Source organism: Dermacentor variabilis, chromosome 4 (assembly GCF_050947875.1).
Source record: "Dermacentor variabilis isolate Ectoservices chromosome 4, ASM5094787v1, whole genome shotgun sequence".
Classification (NCBI taxonomy): Eukaryota; Metazoa; Arthropoda; class Arachnida; order Ixodida; family Ixodidae; genus Dermacentor; species Dermacentor variabilis.
The window spans coordinates 183,982,992-184,008,399 of NC_134571.1; the positions used below are offsets into that span (position 1 = coordinate 183,982,992).

The 25,408-nt window shown below is 47.2% G+C and overlaps 1 protein-coding gene and 1 non-coding gene across 2 annotated transcripts; both read right to left on the bottom strand.

The window, feature by feature from the left end:
• Positions 1-20,300: 20,300 nt before the first annotated feature.
• On the bottom strand, positions 20,301-20,372 carry TRNAD-GUC (transfer RNA aspartic acid (anticodon GUC)). Its single transcript has one exon. It is a non-coding gene; the product is annotated as a tRNA-Asp (tRNA).
• Positions 20,373-23,900: 3,528 nt separating this feature from the next.
• Positions 23,901-25,115, bottom strand: LOC142578453 (uncharacterized). The gene has a single exon (XM_075687835.1). The coding sequence runs from the start codon at positions 25,113-25,115 to the stop codon at positions 23,901-23,903; it is 1,215 nt and encodes a 404-aa protein (XP_075543950.1).
• Between the last annotated feature and the right edge of the window lie 293 nt (positions 25,116-25,408).

Below are 25,408 nucleotides of genomic sequence, written 5' to 3' on the forward strand. Positions count from 1 at the left end.
CCTTCGACTGGTGAATTCGTGCCTCTCCGCCAGAACATTTGTTGACGCGGCGAAGAGCCAGTCAAGCCGCTGCAAGAGTTTCTCGAACTCTAACGCTGGCGGGACCGCATCACTTGACGTTGACGCTGCGCCGGTCGACTGCCTCGCTGCTTCGCTTGACGCTGACGCTGCGCCGGTTAACTGCCTTGCTGCTTCCTGCTCCTCGTCTGCAAAGTACTTTCGTTGTCCCTCACGCTGGACAGCGCTGACGAGCGCGGACGCTCGTCGCGCGTCCGTTCAGTCGCCACCGCCGGCCGCTTCGAGGTGGGTCTGAAAATTTTTTTTCCATCGATAGCATAAAATTAACGGTGGCCCGGACAATTCAAGAAAACCGGGAAGGTTCGCCGTAAAAGAAGCCATGCCGGGTAGTGTGCCGGAGACAGTGCAGGAGACAAGCCGGAGCTCGCAGCAGGAATGGGTCAAGGAAGAACAAGGGGATCGAGAAGGCCTAGGCTTGGAAGCCTCGTGACGCCAAGTGCGTCGGCGGCGTTTGCATGCCGTGCAGACACAGGAAGGGTCGCTTCACTTAGGAAGCTGGTTGGTTTCCCGGGGCTTCGGTCGGAACCGCAGCGGGAATCCCATCCTCGTCGCCATAAGATATAGTGTCCGCAGCGGCAGGCAAGCGGGGGCCCGCGCCCAGCGAGCGCGCGGCGAGCGCCCGAACCAGAGAGGGAGACGCGGAGCCAACTGCTCCTGATGAAAACCGGACAAAGGACTGAGCCGGCTCGCGGCCGTTTATTCCACGAAGACTACACACGCCAGAAGGCACCTCCTGATTGGTCAAAGCTCGTCACACGACCGAAGGGGGGTGCGCCATCTAGCTAGACTACTACTAAACATAAGCGTATGATAACACGGAGATCACGCAGGGGGAGACACTATACCACAGTACGCAAGAAACGAATCCCATATGGTGTAATCGGCAAGCCCTTCTCAAGTGTTCTCTGCAAGATGTTCCAATGGAACACAGCACCCCAGCAGTCAAGAAAAATGTGTTCTACTGTTTCGGGTTTCTGGCATAGTAAACAGTTGACGCTCCAAGGCACGGAAAGTCCTTTTTCATCTAGCCACGGTTTCATAGGTAAAGTATTGGTGTGGAGCTGGAAAAAGAAGGACTTTGCCGACGGGCGTACTGGCATTCGTTTTACTCTTTTTAGTACGTCCTTTTCAGGTCCAATCCAGAATATCGAGTGATACAATGGCACCGGCAACATTGTGTCTACCAGGTCCTTATATAAGCGCTTTCGTGGTACCCTACTCAAGTATTCCATGGAAAATCGAACCTTTAACAGTTGAAAAGCCAAGACTACTTCTTTTAGAAAACCACGCGCTCTGCCTTGACTGCACCGATGTGATGATACAATAAACTCAGGTATAGCTTCGCTCAGCCTTGTTTGAAACATAGTTAATAAAAATAGCTCATTTTGGTCCCGTAAGTAAACAAACCTCGACACAATGTGCCTAATGAACAAATGTGCCAGACCTAATCCTCCATTTTTAACCGAACGAAAGAGATTAGTGCGACTGGTGTGCTCCCAGCATGAACCCCATACCAACACTGCGAGTACTCTGTGTAAACGTTGTATGTTGGCCCTTGACATGCACAACGCTTGGAGCACGTAAGAAATTTTAGCAACGACAAACAGGTTGCACATTGTCGCACGAGCAAACATAGAGAAATTGCGGCCTCCCCATTTAAGTGTACATTCACGAACCCTTTCAGTTTCCGCATTCCAGTAATCAACGGCGTCACGGTAGTGCTCAAGCGGCACCCCTAGCTACTTTGCCGGCGTGACTGTCCAGCGGATATTTGCAAACGTACTCGGATGGTCTTCCCAGTTGCCGATCATACCCCTAGGGATTTATCAAAGTTGATGGCCCTGCTTGTCATTCTGCAGTATGATAAAGCCTCTGCGACAGCGATTTCGATGCTTTCTTTATCCCGACAAAACATCGCTATGTCATCCGCGTATGCCATCACTATAGCTTCCACGGACTGCACTCTGAAACCCTATATTCTATTGTCATTCTTGATTTTCCTACAAAGCGGCTCTAGGTAAACTGCGAATAAAAGAGGCGACAAACCACACCCCTGGCGCACAGATGACCGGACGCTAAAGCTTTTCGTAAACTCCTTGTTTATAATGAGGCTGGCGGTACAGTCTTGATAGCACATCTTTACTCCATCTAAGATCAAATCCCCTACCTTTATGTGTTCTAGAATACTGAAAAAGATTTTCTGGGCCACACGGTCGAAAAACTTCAGCATGTCTTACTGTAACATAGCACAGTGTTCACCAAGGCGTTACAGTGTTCTAAAATAAAAAAATCCTATATCAAATCAGATCAGTACAAAAAATCCGCCTTGAATTCTTCTCTGACGTCTTTAACAGTCCCGAATAATTTGCTGTAATGATCAAGAAACGCCTCTTCAATTTTTTGACGTTGGCTCATGATCTCGTCTTCGTATTGAATCATTCTGATTTTATTTCGCCTCGCGTATGCCTTTTCGTCAGATAAGGCTCGTTTAGTCGGTGTCTCACCTAGCCAAACCCTTTCAGCTCGTGCCCTTATAACTGCTCCTTTGAACTTCTCTTCTTCGATAAGCTCAAGCTGGTTTTCCAGTTCTTTGTTTCTTTTGTTCGGCTCCCGGGTCTCTCGCTTTCCACTGTGTACAAAAAATCAAGCTCACGTTGCATTCCATTTTCTTTTTTTTCCTTTTAATAAATTTCTGCTTAGTAGCTTCTTCTATAGCACTGATCTTGACTCCTTGTTTAAAGTCCTCCCATAGTTCTAGCACGTTGCCATCTTCGGCCTCGATCAAATTATCTAACTTTTGCTTCACGCATTTACAAAAGGATTCGTTCATTAATGGCCCATCGTTGAATTTCCACAACTTCCAGTTAAATCTCGATATTCTTTCTTTGGAACCTACACTAAAAGTTACAAGGCTGTGATCGCTGAACGAGACGTGTTACACACTATAGCTGCCACACATCGGAACAAGCTCCAGTGCGACATACCCTCTATCTAGCCTTGCGTGACTTTGTCCTTGAAAATGTGTGAATGCAGGCGTTCCGGTAGTACACAGGAAATTACCGACGTCATCGAGATTAGAATCTTGCACTAGTGTGTTTAAAAGTAAAGCACTTTTGTCACGCACTGGAAGGTTTTTCACTCGATCGGCCGCTAAACATACACAATTAAAATCTCCTAGCAATACGACTTTCCTGTCACACTGTAAATGCTAATTTACTCTCTCAAAGAAAGGCACACGCTCACTTTCAGTGTTTGGGGCGTAGAAACATATCACGCGCCAACCTACGCCCAAAGAAGAAAAATCCACAAAAACCAGTCTTCCACTTTTACAAGAAAAAACCATTCTTCTCTAATTCCCAGGTTGTTTCTAATGAAGATAGCCCACCCCGCGGAAGTCCCAACAGCTTGTGATACACAAACATTGTATCTATTGCGAAACTGCAGCACCATGCGATCAGTTTGTTCCTAACTCTATCTCTGTCTCCTGCACCGCTGCTGTATCAAAATCTGTTTCTAAGAAATTCCGGCTAAGCTGGAATTGCGGCTTTTTGGCACAAAGACCGCGGACATATATAGTAGTAAAACGAAGTGCAGTGTTTTCAGCCATTGTTATGTTTTATGAAGAACAAACGAGCCGCATGTTCCCCACCTCATGCGTCTGGGGCCAAAGCTGCCTTCGCATTTTGCACAAACCTTCCGCAGCTGCCATGGCAGCCTTAGGAAGGCACAGTTGATGTCCCTGTCATGGCGTTCCATCGTTCCTTGAGTTGAGCTTGATCACTAGGTGGCCTAGAAGAGACGCCACGAAGCACACGCTCTCGCGGCTACGTCGGCGGCGTCTCCGCCGCCCTTCGGTCCGAAGGTATGTTCGGACGCGGCCTCAGCGTTGACCGCCGAATGATCGCCGCCTTTGGCGGCGGTCCTTCCGAGATCCTTGCAGCCAGGGCCTCATGCTCTTCCAGCGTAGCGTCGTGGCCACGCTTGGAGACTGATGCTCCGCTTGTTCCCTCGCTTACTTCCATGAGTGCTGGCTCCTCAGGTGACTTCGACGGCGTTGAGGCATCCTGCACTTTCACGACGACGGTGGCGTCGCCAGCTGCGTCGGTCAGCTTTCGGCTTTCCTTGTTAACACTTGCGTCTTGGGGCATGTCGGATGGGGTTAACGTTGCCGCATCAAGTTCCTCGAGCTTCGACGTTGCTGCGCTTGCGGCTTCTTCAGCGTCAACCTCGTCCATGACTAGTTCCGCAGTGCCTTCTCCTCCAACCGGCCCCGCAACACTTGCGTATGTCTTCACGCACTGAGATTCTTCGTGTCCAAAACGACGGCAGTACGTGCAGCGAGGAACTCGGCATTCTCGTCTGATGTGGCCCTTACTGTGACACCGCAGGCACAGTGGCGCTGTACCGGGTGCGACTAGAAGGGTCATGTCACCGGCTACGCGAAGCTGGTGTGGAAGGTCACCAACCTTAATGCCGTTATGGAGCTTGAGACGCACGAGGCGTGTCGCGGACCCCTTGTCTTGGATACCTTGAGCTCTCAACTTTTCCTTCGAGACATCGGACATCTTTCCGAACGGAGGAAGCGCTACACGCACATCATCGTCAGCCACATTGAAAAGAAGGCAGTGGAGCTTCAGACGCACGTCCTGGTTTGCCGGATCAATCACCAAACAACGTTGGCCCTTCACCTTCATTTTGCCGGATGCCAAAGCTTTCTTCATCCCTTCCGTGCCCTTGAAGGTCACAGCCCATACGTGGCTCGTCTGATATGTCCCCAACGCTACCACTTCAGGGAGCAAACCAAGACGCGCCAACGTGTCCCGGAAATGTTCGACTCGGTAAGGCCTCGACCAGACATCCGCGTGCGAAAATGAAGTATTCAAACCACTACGACCTGATGGCAGAGTAGGCAAAACCACTTCGTATCCCTCGGTATCCACTCCGTCGATCCTGACTCCGCGGCCGCTGTTAGCCGCAACCACCGCTCCTTGGGAGCCCATGAAACGCACGTCCTTCCACTTCGGTAGCGAAGACCTACACGGGAGGCGTCAGTTAAAGCATTATATACACGATGGGAATAAAAGCGCAAAAATTTTCGCACAACCTTAATGACAAGTGCGCGAAGGATACGGACAGATACTGCAGATAAGTGTCGTAGGCGCAGCTACATGTGCCTAAAAAAAAAGTAAAAAACACCACTCCCCGTCGGGGAATCGAAACCCGCTCTCCATCGTGACAGGCAGGGATACTGGCCACTATGCTTTTTTTTTCTTTATTGCCGACTTCGACGTACTCAATCAAGATTTACAAAGATAAAACGTGTGGACCACACTTTGGCCAACACGGTAATAAAATCTTTTTAACAACGCTAATTCATCAAATAAGGAGATCCATTGTGGTGGATCAGGCAGCGCTTTGAAAGCATCTCTCACACACACAACGCTCTCAATGAAGTTTTCCCGAGCCGGTCGAACAACAATGTCTTCGTTTTGAAATTGCAATCTAGTTTTCCACATAGCGTGGAGGCTCAGGATCATAATAAGGTCATACGGGACATCCTCGGCGTTATCGATCGGTAAGAAGCGTATTCCATATGGGTCCAGGGGTAACTGTTTTTTCAATGTTCTCTGCAGAACATCCCAGTTAAATATGGCGTCCCGGCAATCTAAGAATACATGTTCTGTTATTTCCGGTTTTTTTGCATAATAAGCAGTCGGTGCTCCAGGGGATGAAAATACCCTTCTCATGAAGCTAGCTCTTATCGGGAGGTGTGTTTGGGTACAATTTGAAGAACAAAGATTTAGCTAACGGCCTATTGGCATTTTTTTCACTCTCTTTAGAACGTCTTGTCCTGGGCCTCCACGTTGCGGAAAACGGTACACAGGTGGAGGGAACATGGTGTCCACGAGATCTCTGTATGGTTTTTTTTCTTGGTAACGGTGGACAGGTATTGCTGTGAAAACGTACTTTCAACATCTTATATGAACATACCACTTCACGTAGGTAACCAGTCACTGCTCCTGGCATATTGTGAACAGTCTAAACAATGAATCCTGGAAGTTGTCTACACAGCCGTACCTGTATCACTGTTCGGAGAAAAGGATCGTTTTGATCCCTTAAAAACACAAAGCGTGACACGACTTGTCGCAAAAACAAATGAGCTAAAGCAAGCCCACCTTTCTTAACCGGGAGGAACAAGTTCGTTCGACTCAACCTCTCCCCGGTGGAGGCCCAAATGAAAACAGCGAAAACACGGTGAATTTTTTGTACGCTTACCCTCGCAGCACACAACACATTCATAACGTACCATATCTTAGAAACTAAAAAAAAGTTGCAAACAGTGGCTCTAAAAAACATTGACAATTGTTTTCCTCTCCACCCTTCCGCCTTTTCATTTGCCTTCGACACTTGATCTAGCCAGTACGATTCAGGTTCATGGTAATTTCCGAGAAGCACACCCAAGTATTACGTTCGTAACGTCGACCACTTCAGTCGATAAAAGTTCTCCGGCGTGTCGTTCCAACTACCATGCCAGAAGCCGTAACTCTTATCCCAGTTTATCTGGGCTGCAGTTGAATCACAAAACTTTTCAACGACGGTCATTGCCTCCTTAATGCTCGCTTTGGTTGCGCAGAAAATCGCGATATCGTCGGCATATGCCATGATTTTTACATGCGCTGCCTGCAGCCGATGGCCTGCTATGCGCTCGTTATTTCTGATCGCCAAACAGAAGGGTTCGAGATAAGCAGCAAATAGAAGGGGCGACAGCGGGCATCCTTGCCGCACCGACGAGAGCACGGGAAAGCTATCGGTGAGCTTCCCATTAACAATGATTCGCCTTAAGCATTCTCTGTACGCCATCATGACGCCTTCCGTTATGACGTTGCCAACGTTCGCATGTTCGAGTATGCAGAACAAAGCCTTGTGCGAGACGAGGTCGAAAGCCTTTGCCAAATGGATCTGCACCATCGCGACGAGGTCGCCAGTCACACCGCAACACTCAAGCACACTTCGAGCCACGTGTGCATTCGTTGCAATGCTGCGGCCTTTAATGCCACAAGTCTGCTGCGGCCCTACCAATCTTTTAATTACACTTTGCAGTCGTTTGGCCAAAGCTTTCGTGAATATGTTATAGTTGACATGGGCTGGAGTTATCCGGCGATATGACCCTGGCAACAAAAGTTTTTCCTCGTTATCACACTCCAGAATTAGCACGATATGCGAGGTTGTGAATGACAAGGGCAATTTTCGCTCATACGCTTCGCTGATAACTTCGTGAAGATCACGGGCCAATGCAGACTTGAAGGTTTTAGAGAAAGTGGCCCCCAAGCCATCTGGCCCAGGTGCTTTACCGATGGATAACTCGTCTATTGCGCACTCTATCTCACTCAGGCTAATTTGCAATTCCAGCCGTGTCCTGATTTCTTCATCGAGCTTCGGCTTGAGCGAGAGAAATTCATTCTGGTAGCTACATTTAGGGTTCCGCAGATGAGCTAAAATTGCTTTAAAGTGAACGGCGATCCCTTGCTTGATGTCATTTTCGTCGAATGTAATGTGATTGCCTTGAGCTAGCTGGCGGATTTCTTTCCGACAAGCGTACTTTTTCTCGTCTGATAAAGCTCGTTTCGTTGGAGTTTCTCCCGGCCACAACTTCTCTGATATTGATCTCACTAGTGCTGCTTTGTAGTTTTCAGTATCCATCCTTTCCAGTTGAGTTCAAACTTCCTTTAATTCGTTAACATACACACCAGGCTCAACACTTTCCATGCTAATAAAACATTGCAGTTGCTGGCGAAGCTTTGTTTATGCTTGTGTCGAATGACACTGCTTCTTTCAATGGCCATTGTTTTTACTTTCTGTTTAAATTCTTCCCATTGAATGGCAAAGCTTAATGGCTTTGCTGAAGTCAGGTTTTCTAGTTCCTTCGCTACAGCATCGACAAAAGGATCGTCATTCAACAACTGCGAATTCATTTTCCAGAGATCCCAGTTAAATGGCCGTTTGCTCTGTCCTTTCCCAAACGTGGCAGTTACCAAGCAGTGATCACTGTATGCTACAGATTGCACATCATATTCACAACATAAGGGCACTAGTTCGGCTGACACGTATAATCTATCTGGTCGAGCGTGGCTATCACGCTGGAAGTGTGTAAATCGCGGGCGAGTACCGCTGGGAAAAACAGTACCCACATCTTCCAGGTCATAATCATGCACCACTGCGTTTAGAAATTCGGCACTCTTATCACGAACGCGTGAAAATTTTGCTCGGTCTTCAGCATAGCAAACACAGTTAAAATCACCCAGCAGTTTTACGACCTTGGAGCAGTTTACGTATGCTTCAAGACGCTCAAAGAAGGATCGACGGTCCGTTTCAATATTCGGCGCATAGATACAAATAGCACGGTAATCCACATCCACAAAACAAAAATCAGCCACTAAGAGGCGCCCAGTTTCACGCGAAAACACTGGCTACAAACAAATGTCAAAATTATTTCTTAGCAATATAGCGCAGCCGCCTGATCCACCAACCGCTTGCCAAACGCACACGTCAAAGTGAGCTCTAAAATTGGACACCATTCTGTCGGTTAGCTCTTAGCTCTCAATTTTCGTTTCTTGGATTCCTAGTATATGTAAGTCATTATCCAAGAAGAGACGACTTAGCTGACATTGCCGTCTTCTTGCAATGAGCCCTCGTACATTTAACGTAGCTACACCTAGCCTTCGTTCTACATTAACCGCCATGGCTACACGGTAGAGTGGTGCCCATCACAGTTACACAGGCATGAGCGCTCATAAAGGTGCGCCGATAACCACGTCGAATGCCTCTAAAGGAGACGCAGCTCGACCTTCCGGAAAGGCACTCAAGTGCAACTTGGGTCCCCCTTCCTGGCAAGGTTCTGAAAAACTAGCGCTCAGGATGACGGGCATTGCACTCACCAACCCCCCAACCCCACTCGAGCTAGACAGCACGGAATTACGGAGGCGGTTTACCCGCCTGCCGTGGATCAACCGTAATGTTAGGCTGCAGCTTCAACGTCGACCTCCTTATACCTGGCGCTTTGGCCGGTGGCTCGTCTCCGCCGCTGCCGTCCTGTTTCGACGTCCGGCTAACGGTCTGGTTGTGGGGCCGTTTCCCCGTCGTTTGGCTAGTTGCGCCGGTAAGGGTGTCCATGCCTTCAGGTTCAACGAGGCAGGAGGTCACCTACGTCTCAGGTGGGGATTTCTCTTCAACATTCGGCGTGGCCGCGGTGCCCTCTGCAGTCGCTTGTGGGTGTCCTGTGGCAACGGCCTGAGCGACTTGTTTCTCCTCCTGTTCAAGCCGCACCGCCGGCTATGCCACAACGTCAGCTGCTTCACCCGCCGCGGACGACGTGTCTTCCATGTCCGCCTCGTCCATGAGTAGGGCGGAGTTGTCCTCGTTGCCCACGGGTCTGGTCACGTTAGCGTACGTGCGCTCGCACTGGCTGTCCTCATGACCGAAGCGTCGGCAGGCACCACACCGTGCAATACGGCACTCGCGACGAATGTGGCCCGTGCCGCGGCAGCGTAGGCAGAGAGGAGCCCTGCCCGGCACAACCACGAGAGCCAGTTTCTCGGCGACCATCACCTGATGCTGAAGGTCCTCGAGCTTTACACCCGGCTTCAACTTCAGCGTAACCAGCCTTGTTGTTGAGTTCTTATCAGCCACGCCGTGAACCCACCAGCGCTCACGGACGACGTCGGTGACCTTTCAAACGGCGCGAAGGCAAAACGTACGTCCTCGTCAGGAACGCTAGGCAGCACCCAATGCACTTTCAGGCCTACGTCCTGGTTGGCGGGGTCGATGACGAGACACCGGCCCTTTTTGAACTGAAGCTCTCCAACGCTGACGATCTTTATCACCGCGTCGCTGTCCTTGAAGGTCACGGCCCATACATGGCTCATACAGTAGGCCACTTCCGGCAGGAGCGATAACTGAGCGAGCGCATCGCGAAAATCTTCCACCCGGTATGGGCGGGCCCTGATATCACAGTGTAGAAAAACGGTATTCAAAACAAAACGCCCCGTTGGCAGACTAGGCAAAACAACTTGATACTCGTTGTCTGAGGCAGAAATCCTGTTACCGCGGCCCGTCTGGGCCGCTGAATCCGCTCCTATGGAGCACACGATATACACGTCCGTCCCGCTCGGTGGCCGGAAGTGGAATCCTATACTAACGAGGAGACACGGGAGGCGTCAGTTAAAGCATTATATACACGATGGGAATAAAAGTGAAATAATTTTCGCACAACCTTACTCACAAGCGCGTGAAAGATACAGACAGATACTGCAGATAAGTGTCGGGGGCGCAGCTACACGTGCCTAAAAGCAAGAAGTAAAAAATACCACTCCCCATCGGGGAATCGAACCCCGGACTCCCGCGTGACACGCGGGGATACTGGCCACTATACTAACGAGGATTTTTTTTTTCTTTATTGCCAGTCCTCGACATTTCAACTCTGAAATTCCTAAATGATATAAACCAAGACCAAAGAAGCAAAAAGGAATGAATACACAAACGGAAGAAAGAACAGTAATATTTACATTCGTTGCCGTCCGCTACTGTGGCACGACGTTGTCGGATTAAAATTCCTTTAGTGCTGTCAGGGGTTCAACCCTCGACAGACACTCAGGAATACGCCGGTTCTCGTCCGATACTAACCAAGATTCTTTTTGTTTCTTTCATGGTATTTATTATAGTAGCATTCAACCAGACGTTCACCAGTTCTGCATAGTCAGAGAATGGAGGGCACAATGAAAATCACACACAGAAAAGGTAGAGTTCATACTGTGAGTAGAAACGTTCGTTTCACTTTAGAAGGGTGGCAAGGATAAGCACCTCACCAAGATAGGGTACCAGTCCGGTTGTACACCGAGTCCATCATAAACATGTTTTAGGTGTAGGGCCATTTGGATAAATGTACCTTTGAAGGTACCACCGTTTTGGCGTTGCGGTCCATCATTCATGTTTTCCACAAACTGTGCATTCCCATGAGAAAAAACATATCGAAAGGTGCACTATTATCAGAGGTTGGCAGCAGGTATCGCACAGTATGAGCGTTAATCTCAAAGTCTTTCTTTAAAGTCCGTTGGAGTACATCCAAAAATAGGATGGCGTCGGCGCAGCTAATAAAACAATGTTCAATTGTCTCTGGTACATCACAAAGGCGACAGTTAACAGAAGAGACAAAGATACCTTTTTTGTATCCATGTTTTAACCGTATGGTTTCACTATGAACTTTATAAAAAATGTTTTGCAGCAAGGGGATAAATAAAATTTGCGAACTTGTTTTAGTACATCGTAGCCTGACCATTTAATGTATATTGATCGGTATAGTGGAGGCGGAAATAGCACGGACAGTAAGTCTTTGTACAACGTTTTGCGCGACACAGAATACAAGTATTCTGTGGAAAACCGAACTGTCAGGAAACGAACCGCAAAGTAAACTTCTTGCATGAACCCCCACAAGCATAAGCGCGAAGAAAAATTTGAAGAGACAACTAAATCAGGTAAAGCATTAATAAGTGTGACTTCCTCGTATGACCGAATTATAGGATGCGAAGTATCGCGAAAAAAGAAGAAACGAGACAATATTCGCCGCACATAAAGACGTACTAAGCCCAGCCCACTTTCACAAACAGGCCTAAAAATATTGTCTCGCCTCATGGGCTCAAAAGTTGAAGACCATACGAAGGTGTCAAAGATACGGTGAAAGCGCTGGATGTATAGCCTAGCAAAATTAATAACTTGCAATACATTGAAAATTTTTGTTGCCTAGAACTTATTGCAGGCTTCGGCTTTCCCAAAAATAGAAAGTCGTTGTGGAATGAATGTCTGGGCGTAACTTTGCAGGGCCGAAACCCGTTCTTTCCAATAGTGTGCGCTTATATTATATGCGTCTAGCGGCACGCCAAGATACTTTGGCGGTATATCGGTCCACTTAACGCCTGCAAACTGTTCCGGTGTATAGCACCATGAGCCAAACCATAAGCTTAAACTTTTTGACGAGTTCATTCGCGCTCCTGATACGCTACCAAATTCTTCTATTATCGATACTACCTTTTCAACACTGGGCTTATCCGTGCAGAAGAACGCTAGATCGTCTGCATAAGCTAAGACCTTTACTTCATTACCCAGTATATTGAAGCCATGGTTGTGACTCGACTGAATTACGCTTAAACATAGCGGTTCCTGGTAAAGGTGGAACAGTAGTGGGGACATCGGGCATCCTTGTTTTACTGATGAGCAAATAGAAATGGGTTCGGAGAGTTGGCCATTAATAACTAAACGAGTAGTACAACGGGTGTAGCAAAGCCTAACGCCTTTAATCACAATGGAGCCAATATTGACATGCTCCAGAAGAGAAAATAAATAGGAGTGATTGACACGATCAAAAGCTTTAGCAAGGTCTACCTGGAGAGACACAGGAGGAGACGAGAAGACACAGGAGGTGTCAGTTGAAGCGCTATATACACGATGGGAATAAAAGCGCAAAAGTTTTCGCACAAGCTTACTCACAAGTGCGCGAAAGATACAGACAGATACTGCAGATAAGTGTCGCGGGCGCAGCTACACGTGCCTAAAAAAAGAAGTAAAAAACATCACTCCCCGTCGGGGAATCGAACCCCGGTCTGCCGCGTGACTGGCGGGGATACTGGCCACTATACTAACGAGGTTTTCTTTATTGCCGGAAGTTTCACCAAGCTAACAAAGATGGCATCATTTCTTGAAATAAGGTAAGCGATACAAAAATATACACTCACACACACATTCAACTTTGTGCGCATGCATATTGTGCGAAAGTCACGTTGTGACTGGCCATGTCAAGTTTAAAATTCCTTTAATGTGGCCAGGGGCTCAATCCTCGCCAGCCAATCCGGAGGACATTCTTGTTCTTTTATTACATCGATGAACTTGGAAATAGCTTCCCGGAAGAGCAGCCGCACGGGCCGGCTGTCAGGCTCACAAAAGAAACCGGCCATTCGAGCCCTCCATAAACAGTGGAGGCCCATTAGCATAATGAAGTCCAATGGCATGCCATCCTCATTTTCTACCGTCAAAAATCTAATACCTAATGGGCTTAAAGGCAATTCTTTCTGTTGTGTTCTTTGAACAACGTCCCAAAAGAAAACCCCTGCCCAACAATGCAAAAAAACATGGTCAATTGTTTCTAATTGTTTACATATAAGGCAGTTTGCTCCCCATGGTAAATAAAAACCCTTCTCTTGTAAAAAGGCCCGTACCGGCAAAGTTCCGGTATGGAACTCAAAGAAAAAGGATTTAGTGCTTGGCTGCACCTGCATTTTCTTAACACGCTTTAACACGTCGTTTCCCTGTCCTCCACTGTTTATGGCTCTGTACATCGGAACCGGCATAATCATGTCAACTACATCCCTGTACAATTTCTTCCGCGACACCGAAAAGAGATAATCATTAGAAAAACGTGCGGACAGAAAACGGACACTGTCAACGACTTCCCTTAGGTACCCTCGAAGAGCACCAGGCATACTTAAATTGCAGACCACGTACATCGGCAGATGCTTGCTCAGTCGTAACTGGCACATTGTGCGCAGAAAGGGGTCATGCACGTCTCGAAAGAAAGAAAACCGGTTTACTAGCTGCTTCACAAAACGATGTGACAGGCCTAAGCCCCCGTCCTTGACTCTCCTAAACAAGTTCGCGCGGCTGCACCTCTCCCATTCTGATGCCCAAATGAACACAGCAAAAACTCTGTGGAACTTTTGCACATTTAAACGAGAGCAACAGAAAACTTGCATAACGTGCCATATTTTGCTTATTAAAAACAAGTTACATAGAGTAGCTCTCGCAAACATTGAGAGATGAGCACCTTTCCAATCTGTTGTTTTTTCCTTGAGTCTTTTGGCCTCTTCTAGCCAATAGTCCTCATTCCGCCGGTAATGTTCGAGCGGAACGCCCAAGTATTTAGCTGGCGCTTTAATCCATCTAATGTTGGCGAACATTTCCGGTGTTGACTGCCATTCACCATGCCAAAAACCGAGACACTTATTCCAATTTGCAAAGCTCCCTGTTGTGTTTCCGAAATGTTTAACAATGGTTGTTACCTCTGTAATGCTTTCTTTAGTTATACAGCACACCGCTACATCGTCTGCATATGCCAGGAGTTTCACTTCGGCTTCCATGAGTTTGAAGCCCTTTATGCTACTGTTTTGAATAATTGCCAAACATAAGCTTTCTAGATAGATGGCAAACAAAAGCGGGCTGAGAGGACACCCCTGGCGCACGGAACGCTCTATCTTAATGGGGGCCCCCAGTGTCTTGTTAATAATCAGCCGTGTTGAGCAGTTCCGGTACGCCAGAGCTACCCCATCAGCGATGATTGATCCTACATTCACGTACTCAAGAACTAATAACAAAATTTCATGTGGGACAAAATCAAAGGCTTTTTCTAAATCTATCTGCAGGATGGCAACGGCATATTGAAAATCGTCACAGCATTCCAAGACACCTCTCATCGTGTGTACATTAGTCGCAATAGTGCGTCCCTTTATACCACAAGTCTGGTGTGGTCCTACAAGGTCCTTAATTATTGACTGTAATCGGCTTGCAAGTACTTTCATTAAAACTTTGTAATCCGTGTTGGTCAATGAAATGGGTCTGTATGCTGTGACTAGCCTCAGCATTGCTTTTTGGTTCGTCTTAGGAATAAGCACGGTATGGGCTTCAGAGAAAGACGGTGGTAATCTGTTGGTAGTAGAAACTTTGTCAAACAACGCTTTCAACAAAGGCACCAACTCGTTCTTGAACGCTTTATAAAAGGCCGCGCCAAGACCATCCGGGCCTGGCGACTTATTAGGGCTCAGGTTATCTATAGCACTTTCTACTTCAGCATGTGTAATGGGTGCTTCTAGAAGTGACTTCGTTTCCGCTGATAGTTGAGGCATACGGGAAAGATAGTTTGCTCTGTATGCCTCGATATCGACTGGCTGGTATGCAAAGAGCCGCTCGTAATGCCGTGAAAAGCCCCTGCGATGCTCTCCCGGTCATTCAGTTCTTGGCCATTCTCTTCAATCACTTCTATTTCGTTTCGCCACTCGTGCGTCTTCTCGATACCTAGCGCCCGTTTCGTGGGCGTTTCACCCACGGCCCATGATTGTGCTCTGGCTCGAACGAGCGCCCCGCGATAGCGGTTCTCCTCGAATTGTTCCAGCTGTTGTTTTATCCTAAGTAGGTCTTCTTTAAAGAGACCTGGCGCTTTGCTTTCCAGCGCAGTTAGTTTCCGCAATGTTTCCTTCAGCCCGTTCTCTCTCATTTTTTCACGGTATTTCTAGACGCTGCTTCTTTCGATTGCCTTTACTTTAAAACTTTGTTTCAGTAATTCCCTATCAACACCTATCTGTTTATTACCGTCCAGTTTAGCCTCGTTTATTTCTTCTGACACAAAACGGATAAAGTGCTCGTCGCGTAGTAGCGTTGCGTTAAATTTCCACGGATCCCAGTTAAAACTATTACATCTTTTTTTTTCACCCACATTGCATTTCACTAAGCAATGGTCCGAGAAAGAGATGGGTAGTACAGTGTAAGTGTTACATGCAGGTATGATTTGAAGGGACACGTAAATCCTGTCTAGCCGAGCATGGCTAGAGCCCTGAAAATGCGTGTACTGCACCTCGCGTTCCCCTTCTAGACATTCGGCAACGTCGGCAATATCATGCTCGTCTATCAGTTCTTTTAACAATACGGTGCTCTTGTCGTTCGGTCTCTTTTTTGTCGCTCTATCCCTTCCACTCAATACGCAATTAAAATCCCCTAGCAAAACCAGTTTTTTCGTGACATTGAGATGCTTCTTAATCTCCGAAAAGAAAAAGGTTCGGTCTTTATCCGCGTTTGGCGCATAAATACAAATGACGCGCCAGTCACGCTCGCCCAACGAAAAATCGCACCACACAATCCTACCCGACACACGTGAGAAATGATTTTGTATCACAAGGCTTTGCAATTTTTTAACAAAAATGATGCAGCCAGCAGATGTTCCCACGGCATGGCTAACAAACACAAAATACTTAGACGTGAAACGAAGCACCATGCCTCCGGTTTCCTCCTCCCCTTCAACTTTTGTTTCTTGTACTGCCAACACGTCAATGTCCTGGTCCACCAAGAGTCGATAGACCTGACTCTGCTTTTTCTTGGCAGCCAGTCCTCGCACATTAAGTGTGGCGAAACTAAAAGACAGGTTGGAAGCCATCATTCACTAATAGTTTTAAAGGGAAACCCGAAGCATGGTGCTTACCTTTAACGTCTAGCACAACGCTAGACGTCACCATGCTTGTCCGGTTGCCCGGTGTCGTTTTGTTGCGGCGCCGGATTGTCCCCGACACGCCTCCCTGCCCCGACGTTCGGCACTGGCTTGTAGCCGGAGCGTCTCCCCAGAGGCGCCTTTGCAGGCGGTTCATCCGTCTTGTTTGCCTCATGGCTACCTTTGAGGTCTTCTTTTTCCAGCGGTCGCTTGACGGCCGCGCCAGCAACCGATGTATTGGTGGTCCCGTCAGCTGCCTCGTCCTTGCAGTCGGTCAGCGCGCCGACCACAACTTGCGGAAAATACTCCCCTTTCTCAACGTCTTTCTCTGCCGTTGCCGGTGTCCTCGGAGATTTATTCGGGAGTTTAGGGGGGCGATGTGTCTTCTCTGCAGCAGGTGCCACTGTAGTGGTGGTCTCCTGCAGTTTGGCCACGTCTCCTGTACCTCTGGCAGCTTCCTCAGCTTCTGCCACGTCCATGGCTTCCTCTGCTGTCTTGTCACCTTCAGGCTGACCTACCGCTGCGGCATAAGAACGCTCACATTTGGCGTCAACATGCCCGAAACGTCGGCACAGAGAACATCGGGGTACTTTACAGTCGCGGCGTACGTGACCGTTTCCTTTGCAGCGCAAACACTGCATCGGCCGTCCAGTATATACACAATTTGAAAAAAAAATCGCAAACGCCTTGACGCAATCTTGCGCACAAGTGGGAAAAAATAGAGACAGCTACTGTGGAGGAGTGTCGAGTGCGCCGTCGCGTGCGCCTACAAAGAAGAAGGAAAAAAGAAACACCCCCCGTCGGGGAATCGAACCCCGGTCTCCCGCGTGACAGGCGGGGATACTAGCCACTATCCTTCCGGAATGTAACAGTTACCAAGTAGTACCAGTGTCGTTCTCTGACCATTGTTTATTTCAGTGCTGCATAGGAATTCCAAAGCGAGGTAACGCTTTCTCATGGGAAACGTGGAAATTAAATAATAAGCTTCTTCAGGATGAACCGTTTAACCGAGCAGTAAGAGAAGAAATAAGGAAAATAGACCCCAGTAAAAACATTCATGTATGGCAACAGTGGGAGCTGAGTAAGGAAACCCTAAAAATAAAGGCAATAGAGAGGGCTACCTGTATTCGTTACGCAGAGAAACAAAAAGAGACTGAGTTAAAGGCACTTCTTCATAAACTGCTGAGGCAGGAATCTCAGGCACCGGGCAAATGGATAGAAGACATCAGAAAAGTGAAACATCAGTTAGAGCAACTTGAAGAGAAACGCTATCGGGGAGCCCTGGTGAGGGCAAGGGCTGAAGACACAGCTGCAGGTGAAGCGCCTTCGAAACGAGCGCTAGGGTTAGAAAAAGGACGCGCTGAAAGAAACCACATCGACGAAATAGAATGACGCGGGACCTTATCAACGGACACAGACGACATCAAAGCAGCTTTTTATGAGCATTACCAGGCGCTATTCTCGTACCACAAAGTAGACGCTACCACATTTGGGAATGAGTTTTTGCGTGCTATACCCCGACTGGACGACGAAAGAAAGCAAAGATTGGAACTAGAGATAACAGAATCAGAAGTTGAACAGGCCATAGACAACTTAAACCCCGGAAAATCGCCTGGACCAGACGGCTTTAGCGCCGGATTTTATAAAGAATTTAAGCACGAAATTAGCCCTGTATTGAATTTAATCTTTAACGAAGCTTACAAATGGAACACATTGCCTCCGTCTTATGGGTCGTCACACGCAGTACTCATTCCTAAAACTGATGATGCAGCGAAATTAAGATATGTTTCGGCGTATCGTCCCATAGCACTCACCAATATCGAGTATAAAATCTTTATGAAGATATTGGCGCGAAGATTGCAGACAGTGATACCGGACATCGTCGGGCCTCACCAGACATGTGGGATTAAAGGCCGGACTATTGTTACTAATATTCACAAAGCGCGCAGTGTACTTGAGTGCGTTGATGATTGTAATAGTCGGATTGCCATTTTACAGATTGACCTCGAGAAGGCTTTTCACTGTGTGGCTCATGAAATCTTGTTTGCCGTTTTAGACTATGCCAATCTCGGATCTGTAATTTCCGAGGGGGTCGCCCTGGCGTACCGTAACTGCACGACCAGATTGATCGTGAATAAGAGTTTGGGGGCTCCCATTAGGCTGCAACGTTCTGTGCGTCAGGGCTGCCCCCTCAGCCCTCTGTTGTTTTGTATCTACATTGAAACCCTGTGTATGAGATTGATTGAAAACAATAGAATTACGGGATTTAAGCTTCAAGCAGTAGAAGTGAAGCTGCTGGCTTATGCAGATGATGTCGCTGTTTTTGCGGAGGATCAGGAAAGCATAATTGAGGCTGTCAAATGTGTCCGTAAATTTAGCCATGTCACTGGTATAGTGGAGTTAACTGGTCGAAGTGCCTCGGGCTCTGGCATGGATCGTGGCCAACGAAGCTAGATCATTTCGCCAACGTGCATTGGGTGACGACCCCGGGCCAGTACTTGGGCGTCCCGCTCGATGCCTGTCGTGATAGCGAGCAGTACTGAAAAGGGCAGGTCAAAGACACACAGGAGAGAGCTGAGAAATGGAAAGGCACTAACCTTTCTATTTTTGCCAGAGCCACCGTTTGTAACCTTTTCTTTATCAGTAAACTTTGGCACGTAATGCAAGTATTGCACTGTTCACGGTCAAATGTTCAGAAGCTACACAGGATTTTCGCCGTCTTTGTCTGGGCGTCGGATTGGGAGCGCTGTAGCCGGACCAACTTCTTCCGGAGGGTAAAAGAAGGGGGGCTGGGATTGGGCCACCTCTTTGTGCGGCAGCTGGTAAATCGGTTCTTGTTCTTTAGGGACTCAACCGACCCTTTCTTGCGCACGGTATGTCAAATGAGGCTGAGTAGACGGCTGCCAGAGTATGTGGTTTCAACCGAAGAGTTTTCGGGAGGGATTCGAAGTTTTTACAAGGAAGTTGTATCGAGTGTTCGATTTCTTTCAGTGCGCTTCTCGAATGATTACCTTTCCGTTGTGAACAAAAAGAAACTGTATTGTGCTTTGTGTGACCTTCTTTTCCCAGTGCCACTGTACAGGTCCTTGTACGGTGGAGGCCCAAGCAGCGATGTTTTAAAAAGAGTAAAGAAAATGCAGGTCCCGCCAGGAACAAAGGCCTTCATCTTTAAATTACACACGGGAACATTACCAGTTAAGAAGTTTTTAGAGGCAAAGAGAGCGTATTTACCGTGGGGAACACACTGTTTAATTTGCAAGCAGCCAGAGACAATAGATCATGTTTTTTTAAACTGTTGGGAAGGTGTGTTTTTCTGGGATGTATTGCAGAGGACACTAAAGAAAGAATTTCCACTAGACCCGTATGGCATTCGGTACCTAAGCATAGATAATGAGGACGGGGTGCCTTTTGATCTAATTATGCTCTTGGGCCTCCACTGTATTTGGCGCGCAAGAATGGCGGGGTACCATGTTGATAAAGATGCGCGGCCTGCACGGATGTATTTCAGGGAACAAATGTACTGGTTTATCGCCCTCCATAAAGCGACAGAGGAACCACCCGAGTGACTCCTAAGAGTAGAGCTGTTGGTGTACTTGCGCGAATTTTGATCAGACTAAGCCAGTACGATACTGGTTGAATACGTGCACAACAGCAAATGTATGTTGCACTTTGTTTTTTGTTACAGTGGTTGTTTCCTCTTGTAAATAGTTATGTAACAAAAATCAGGCAATAAAGAAAAAAAACTATACTAACGAGGAGACATACGAGGTGCCAGCTAAAGCAGTATATACACGATTTGAAAACAAAAAATCGCAAAAGCGTTGACGCAATTTTGCGCACAAGTGGGAAAAAATAGAGACAGCTACTGTGGGGGAGTGTCGAGTGCGCTGTCGCGTGCGCCTACAAAAAAGAAGGAAAAAAAGAAACACTCCCCGTCGGGGAATCGAACCCCGGTCTCCCGCGTGACAGGCGGGGATACTGGCCACTATACTAACGAGGAGTTTTTTTTTCTTTATTGCATGGAATTATTGTTACTGTCAAACCGATGCAGTTATATTACATATGATCATACAAGAGAAACAAATTCACAGAAAGTATACAGTCCAATGACAGTTCAAAATTCTGGTAAACAAACACAAGCGTCCAGACGCGAAATCCATTCAGGGACGGGATCATATGTAGCCACTACACTCAGGACTTGAGCAGTCTCTTCTCGGAAGATAGACCTTGTCGAGCGAGGTGGCTCGGCATGTCTGTCGATCATTCGACTTCTCCATAATGAATAAAGTCCTAATAACATAAACAAATCGTATGGTGTATTACTGGCTGTCTTTTTGAAAGGAAGGAACCGGATACCATAACATGTGAGAGGAAAGTCTTTTTTGATAGTTCGTTGTAAAATGTCCCAAAAAAGAAATGCGTCACAACAAAGTATAAAGCAATGTTCTATTGTCTCGGGTTGATTGCAAAGACTACAATTTGTATTCCAGGGTACATACAGTCCTTTTTCCTGAAGCCACGTTTTAACTGGCAGTGTGGAGGTGTGCAGCTTAAAGAAAAACGTTTTCGCTGCTGGTGCAATGCACATTCTACGGACACGGCAAAGAACATCTTGACCAAATAGAGACAGATACGGCTTTCGGTACAGAGGTTCAGGGAAAAGGTTATCTATAAGTGCTGCATTTAGCGACGTGCGATTAACGGTAAACAAATATTCAAGGTTGAATCTGGCTATTAAGAATGAAATAGTGTCGACAAGTTCCTTTAAGAAGCCCCATAACGGTAGTTCTTGAGCAAAGTTTGTCGTGACAAAAAGAAAAGGGACGTGTGACGCAAGACGTGCTCGATTAACTGCGAGAAGGAATGGATAACGGACATTTTTAAGGTAAAATAAGCGCATGACCGATTGTCGCACAAACAAATGCACAAGACCCAGGCCTCCCTTTTCAAGCGGGAGAAAAAGGTTGTCCCTTCTCATGGCTTCCCATGATGAATGCCAAATAAAACATGCAAATATTCTATGAAATGCCTGGACATGGACACGTGAGCAGTGCAAGACCTGCAGAACATAAAGAAGCTTAGAAGCGAGAAATGTATTGCATGCCTTAGCTCTCGCAAAAATGGAGAGATCACGTCCTTGCCAGGCTGTCACCTTTCGACGGATAGTGGTTATCGTGGACACCCAATGGGGTCCACTATTACGGAAGTTATCGAGAGGTACTCCAAGATATCGCAACGGAGACTGATTCCAATGAATATTCGCGAATGCAGAGGGAGTGAGAGCCCACATGCCTTGCCAAAAGCCTCTACTTTTATCAAAATTTACAGTAGCTCCTGCAGTCTCACAGAAACGCAGGGTAGCGTTTATTGCCTTGGTAATGCTTGGCTTATCGACGCAAAAGAAGGCAATGTCATCTGCATAAGCTAGCACTTTAATTTCCTCATCGGCATACATATATCCTTTAATGCTCGAGTCGCAAAGCACGCTAAAGCAAAGCGGTTCTAAGTATATGGCGAAGAGTAAAGGCGAGAGCGGACAACCTTGACGAACGGATGACTTTACTTGTATTACATCTGAGAGGGTACGGTTCACAATTAGCTTTGTAGTGCAGTGTTTATAACAAAGTCTTATACCATTGTATAATACATCCCCTAACTGAAGATGTCGCAGTAGTTGGAATAAAAATTCGTGTTGAACCTTATCAAAGGCTTTGGCGAGGTCAATCTGGAGAAGAGCTACTTGATCCGCACTACCCTCTATGCACTCAAGGACTGAACGTGCGATATGAACATTTGTCTGTATAGAGCGGCCTCGAATTCCGCATGTTTGATGATCACCTACTAATTTAGTAATGACTGTCTGCAATCTATTTGTCAGTATTTTTGCAAATATTTTGTAATCCACGTTACATAATGATATCGGCCTATACCCGTTTACTCTCTTTATTGTTTCATCATCAGTGCTTTTTGTTATTAAGGTTGTGTGGCCCTGATAGAAAGATGGAGGAAGCTCACCATATTGATAGGCTGCCTCGAAAAGCTGCTGCAGAAATGGACACAGGAATTCCTGAAATTTTATATAAAATTCAGCACTAAGGCCATCAGGACCAGGCGTCTTGTTCTTCTGCAGCGTTTCGACGGCAAAATTAATTTCTTCTCGAGTTATTGGCCCATCAACGCTGAGTCGATCATGTTCTTCTAAGTGTGGCATAAGCGAAATAAACTGATCAGCGTTTTCTTCGTATCCATTCTGAGGCTTAACTGCAGCGAAAAGATCTTTATAGTGAGCTTCAAATAGGCTTATTATTTGGGACGTGTCCGTGTATATAGACCCACCAGACTCAATTTCTAATATTTGCTTGGAAAGCGCGTATCGCTTCTCATCACCGAGAGCCCTTTTTGTGGGCTGTTCCTCTGTGACGCGAGTTGTGCGTGAACGAACCATTGCTCCTTTGTACACTTCCGTCTCATATTTCTGTATTTGTGTGAAAACTGTGTTTATTTCATCGCTATACAACCCTGGTTCCTGGCTTTCGAAAGCGTGCAGCTTGTGAAGTAGATCATGAAGGTAATGCTTTTCAGCTTTTTTTCCTTGAGATAGCTCACATGAAATGGCAATCGCCTCATTTTTTACTCTATTTTTGAACATTTCCCATCGAGCAAACAAAGGAAGCTGTTGACATTGTGTTATTTCTAGCCATAATTCTTTCACTTTGTTTACAAAACTTTCCTCTCGCAAAAGTTGTGTATTAAGTTTCCACAGTTCCCAGTTTGGAGCAAACCTGCGGAATTTTCGGGGACCCCATGAAACAGCTACTAAACAGTGGTCTGTGAAAAATACAGGCTTCACGGCGTAGTTGTGAATGTTAGACCAGAGACTCGTCGAAACATACACACGATCAAGTCGAGCATGGGAGACGCCTTGAAAGTGCGTGAACCGCACCCGAGATGGTGTGTAGGCGCCCACGTCTATTAGATTGTGATCTTCCGTTAACTGATGCAGGAAAACAGCACTTGCATCATAACGATTAGTTAGGTATGAGTGGTCTCTGGAATGACAAACACAGTTGAAGTCACCCAACGGTACCAAATCTCTGTCAGTATCTAGGAGCGGAGCAAGTGAGAGGAAGAAAGCCTTCCTGTCACTCCCTTTTGAGGGAGCATAAACGCAAATAAATCGCCAATTACGGGAATGAAAAGAGAGAACACAGCATATAAGGCGGCCTTCCCCATCAACACGCAGCGACAATGAAGAATGATTTAACTGCTTTCTGACTAACAAAAAGCATCCAGCGGAAGCACCACATGCTTGGCTAATACACACCTCGTAATCAGGTTGAAAAGTTTGCAGCGCAAAGTTGACATCACCAGCAGACGATATCTTTGTCTCTTGCACTGCACCAACATCAACTTCATGCTGCCTAAGCACGTGTAGTAACTGCTGCTGACGCCTTATATTCCTCAGCCCACGTACGTTGAGTGTCGCTACACATAAGGGGAGGGTGAAGGCGGTAGCCATTTTGCGCACCTAAAGCTTTTGTATTTCATTGCCCTTGGCCACAGGTAAATTTGTGGTTTTGCTCCCTTTGGACTTCTTTGTGCCACTCTCCTGACTACGCTGATATAACCGGCGGGGCACATTGTCACCAGGAGAGGGAGTTTGCTGATCACTAGGAGACACTTTCTCAGGCGCCTGTAGTGCACATTCTGTTGCTTCGTCGTTGCATGGTGCCGGACGTTTCCTGGCCTTACTGATGTCCATCGCCTCTTCCTCTTCTTCCTTGTCATCAGGGGGCTTTCCTTTAAGGCTTGCTAGGCCAGGTGGGCAAACTGAGTCATCCTCCCCGGAAGCTTCGCTAGTATTACTTGAGCTGTTATGACTGGTTGGCATTGGCTTCAAGGACTCCTGGTCCTCGTCCCTAATGCCACCTGTAGTCTCTCCGGTGGCATCTACTACCTCTGTAGAATCCATGAGGTGGTCCAGTTGTGGCTCGTCTGCGCTATATTGCCCAGAACGAAGCTTATTGGCGTAGGTGGACACGCAGGCGTCCGCTGAGTGACCAAATCGATGGCACTGTAAGCATCTCGGTGTTCTGCATTGTCGTCGAACGTGTCCCACGCGCTTGCAACGAAGGCACAGAGGAGGCCTACCGGGGATAAGTACGAGGCACTGGTGTCCATAAATGGACATAATGTGCGGTATTGAGGTTACGGTGATAGTGTCCTTGAGCACCAAGGAAACCTCCCGGTTTGTTGTCACCCACTGTTCCATGCCAGTGCATCTCCATGCTTCTCTCTCCACCTTCACCTGACCATAGGCCTGGAACGCCTCTTCAACGCGTCGTGGTTCAAGGTGAGGTGGAAGCCATAGTAATTTAAGCTTGATGTTTTTAGTCTCCGGATCTATCACCATGCACTTCAGCCCTTTGACACGGAGCTCACCACAGGCGACGAGAGTCTTTTTTGCCGCACTACTAGCGCAAGTAACCATCCATACATGGCTCATTTGATACTGTCCGACACCTACAATATCTGAAGTATTCACTACCTCAAGCAGAGCGTCTCGGAAGTCGGGAGCATGGTATGGTCTGCCACTCAAGTCCGCATGAAGGAAAATAGAATTCAAAACATCGTTACCGGTTGGTAGACGCGGGAGGACAACTTTGTAGTTTGCATCTTCGTTCAAAAACGGGGTCGACGATCCTCGGCCTGGGGCCGATACGCTGTTGCCAGCAGAGAACATTTTAGAGCACAGCCGTTCCACACCGTTCCACATCCATGACATGCGAGGTGCCAGCTAAAGCAGTATATACAACACTTGAAAAAAAAATCGCAAAAGCGTTGACGCAATCTTGCGCACAAGTGGGAAAAAATAGAGACAGCTACTGTGGGGGAGTGTCGAGTGCGCTGTCGCGTGCGCCTGCAAAAAAGAAGAAAAAAAAGAAACACTCCCCGTCGGGCAATCGAACCCCGGTCTCCCGCGTGACAGGCGGGGATACAGGCCACTATACTAACGAGGATTTTTTTTGTTTATTT

What these genes read in the sequence shown, in the direction of transcription:
- LOC142578453 (XM_075687835.1), bottom strand. Translation starts at nt 25,115, where the DNA reads ATGTTCTCTGCTGGCAACAGCGTATCGGCCCCAGGCCGAGGATCGTCG.